Source organism: Pterocles gutturalis, unplaced genomic scaffold (genome assembly GCF_000699245.1).
Source record: "Pterocles gutturalis isolate BGI_N339 unplaced genomic scaffold, ASM69924v1 scaffold3849, whole genome shotgun sequence".
NCBI classification, from domain to species: domain Eukaryota; kingdom Metazoa; phylum Chordata; class Aves; order Pterocliformes; family Pteroclidae; genus Pterocles; species Pterocles gutturalis.
In genome coordinates, this window is record NW_010130338.1 from 1477 (window position 1) to 4949 (window position 3473).

Genomic DNA, 3473 nt, shown 5'->3' on the forward strand with positions numbered 1-3473 from the left:
GACCATCCCTGCCCACGCGGCAGAGCCATGTGGCCGCTGACAGCCCCAAAGCAAGGTGACCCCCAGGACAGCTGCCTGCCCTTACTGTAACAGGGCACAACCTGCCCCACCAGCCCCAGCAGGAAAGCACAGACCCCAGAGGCTGCAAGCGCACAGCCTTTGAGCTCAGACATTTATTTGCTCTCCGGCGGAAACCACATGCTGCTGGGGCTGCATCCTCCTGCCCGCTGGCATCCGCCGGTGTGGGGACATTGCTCAACACTCAGCAGCACCCCGGGGGACCACAGGTGCCACCAGGATGGCAGGCAGGACCCGGGGGCGGCAGGCCCCGGGGCTGGCAGCCGCTCCAGCAGCTGGAAGGGATCGCAGATCTTCTCCTGGAGGGTGGAGAAAAACCCTGGGCAGGATCAGGCCAGAGGGAAGCAGGAGGCACCCCAGGAAGGCGGCATTTCCCCCCCGACTCGCTCCCTGCCAGTGGGACAGCCCACGCAGACCCTCCACAGCTAAAGTGAGGACAGCCCCCGGGTCACTCCATCTGCTTTTCCCTGCCGTGAGGAAGAAGCCAAGAGCCTCTCTGGCACTTTGGCTCTGCTTTTATCTGAGAAATGCCTCTTGCCTGGACCGTGACACAAGAACATCTCCCTCTCACCAAGTACAAGGCTGTGTTTCAGGGACACGCAGCTGCAGGGAGTTATCGCCCTTGCCCCTCCTGGCCCATCTACAGGCTGGAGGGACCACCAAGGGGAGGAGAAGCTTCCAGCAGATAGCGGTGCTCTGTGCTGCAGGGTCAGAGCTGGCAGCCCGGGCCAAGCTCACATCAGCAGCTGGGAGGTGCTGGGAGAGTGATGGACAAGAAGGAGCCGCAGGGATGGGCCATCCCCTCCCTGGGGCAGGCTCTCCCCAACCATCTTCCCGGGGGAAGGATGCCTCCCCTTGCAAGACCTCAGGCAGGGCCAGCTGTCAGCCTCAGCAGCCCCCATGGATGTGTGTGGGGGGCGATGGACTCTCACATATGCTGGTTAGGGCAAACACCCCCCCCGGAGGGCTCCAGCCTGCGCCGGGGTGCAGTTGCCCAAACTCAGGCACCAGGCACCACCCTCAGGTCTCTTGGTGTCATGCCTCATCCCCTCTGAAACCCCAGGACAACCCTGATGGCACAGGACACACATGTCCTCACCCCTGAACCCGGCCTTGGAGCTGCCTGGCACCGACCTTCACCCCCTTGCTGCAGCAGCCCTGTGGTGAGGCAGTATTGGCTCCGCTGGCTCGGATCAGGAACTCCTCTGCAAATCTGGAGCTCCGCAAGATCGCAGCCATCTCAGCATCCACATCCACCACCTCTCCTTCCTGGGGGTAGAGGGACAGTCACAGGGCTGGGGCCCAGGATACATGGCACAGGGGACCCCAGCCACTCAGCAAGATGATGGGGGTAGCAAAAGCAGGGGCACAGCCTGTGTGTTGAGAAACATGTACAAAGACCAAGCAGCTGGCCCCAAACCCCACTGTGAAGCCACCATAAATGTCCTGCTCCCACCCATGCAATGCATGGGTCTGTTTCCCTTTCCTGCCCCCGTTTGCCGCTCCTCTGCTTTATACAGCTCCCACCCAACACCCCCTATACCAAAGCTTACCCCCAAAAATCACAGAGGATGCTGCTGAGCAGCACTGCTTCATCAGCTCTGCTCCATCCCCAACCCTACAGACCAGAACTGCCTGGCATCCTGGGGAGCCCCAGCCCGCACCTTGAAGGTGAAGTTGGCATCAAACACCAGCTCTCGCTCGTGCCCCACAATCCCACCATTGTAGATGACCTGTCCTGGCCCGGTCCGGCTGCTCCCTGGCACCTTGAACAGGCGGAAGGTTGCAGAGACGAAGCGGCAATCCCCTGCAAGTGAGAGGCTGGGAATCGAGCACCTGGGCTGGGAGCCAGCAGAGCCGGGGATCCCAGCACAGCTCCCCCACAGCTGCACTGGTTGGAGCCTCACCAACAATGTCCTCCAGCTCCTTGCTGCCAATGGTGATAGGGCTGGTGGTGACCAGGCATGGGGGGCTGAACCCCACCTCCTCGGCGATGCACAGACACGGGTGATGGAGGCAAAGGTCTGGTCCCCACACCCCATGCCACCCCCATCCCGGAGCCCTACATACCCCACAGCACCCTGTGCTTCCGGACGGCCTCGTTCAGGCGCTGGTTGGCATAGATGTCGCTGAAGTACATCTCTCCCCCAGGCTGGAGAGCAGCGAGGAGTGAAGGGAGACTCCAGGAAGCAACAGGACAAAAGGGGCAGGGAGAACTGAGCACGCCCCAATGCCACCCCTCTGCTGCGGGACGCCCTGGGGAGGTGGCCTCCCCTGGCCCTATCCTGCAGCCCCCCCTGCCTGGGTCCCATTTGCTGCATCCCAGCAGCACCCCAGCAGCAGAGCCACCCCAGCCCTGCTCCACTCCCCCGATGGGCCACGACATTACCTTCAGTACACGGTAGGCCTCCTGCAGAACAGCCTTCTTGTCAGGGGCGAGGTTGATCACGCAGTTGGAGCTGGGGAGGAGGAGACTGGGACTCATTTGCAGCCTCTCACACACTCAGCACCACCAGCTGCTGCACATCCACTTCATGCAGGATTTGGAGATGTCAATTTGACCATGAAAAGGGCAGTTTCTATATTCCCAGGCTCTGGCCCAGACTCTGCTTTGGGTTTTTTCCCTCTCCTAATGTGTGCTCCTGAAGTGAGCAACCTGGTGGGATGCTGACTCCAGACCCCACCCCATGGCCCCAGGCAGCAGCAGGACCAGGGGTGGCAGTGCCCTGTGTGATACCCACATGACAATATCGTAGCTCTCATCAGCCAGCCCCGCATCACCCAGCTTCTCCATGTAGCCCTGGAGGAACTCCACATTCGGCTTTTGATAGCCAAACTTATCCATGTGGTAGGCAATGTGCTTCCTTGCCACCTCGACCTGGGAGAAGGATGGGAATGATGGTGGGGGGATGCCTGGGGGACAAGGGGAACCGCCAGCTCCGTGCCATACCTGGCCCTCGGTCATGTCTATCCCAGTGATGTGGCCCCGCTCCCCAACCAGCTGGCTCAGCAGGTAGCAGTCTCTGCCGCTGCCGCTGCCCAGGTCCAGGATCCGGCAGGACATCAGGCACTCAGGGATCACCAGACGGCAGCCATAGTACCTGGGGGGATGTGGAGCTGAGCTGGGTGGAAGTGCCACCATGGTGTGGGGTTTGGGGGGCTGCAGCCCACAGGGAGGCAGCAGCGGAGGAGAGACCCTGGGGTTCACCTGGCCACCACCTCCTCGTGGACACGCTCCAGAGCATCTCTCACTGCCTTGGCAAGGGGCCTGGCTGAGGTGACACAAGCGTTGGTTTTCAGGTCCTCCAACTTCTGCAGCTCTTTGCCGTAGTACTCCTGAGATGAGAAGGACAAAGTCCACCAAACTACAGCAAGCCGTGCCCTGGGAGCGGCCA

The 3473-nt window shown here is 61.4% G+C and overlaps 1 protein-coding gene across 1 annotated transcript; it reads right to left on the reverse strand.

The window, feature by feature from the left end:
• Positions 1-262: 262 nt before the first annotated feature.
• On the reverse strand, positions 263-3414 carry AS3MT (arsenite methyltransferase; the record flags this gene model as incomplete). Its single annotated transcript, XM_010080180.1, is given in 10 exon segments — positions 263-316; positions 318-377; positions 1213-1347; positions 1743-1885; positions 1986-2102; positions 2149-2230; positions 2468-2537; positions 2820-2956; positions 3029-3179; positions 3287-3414. Coding segments are annotated over 10 exon segments (1077 nt in total), but the record flags the coding sequence as incomplete, so codon positions are not given.
• Positions 3415-3473: the final 59 nt, after the last annotated feature.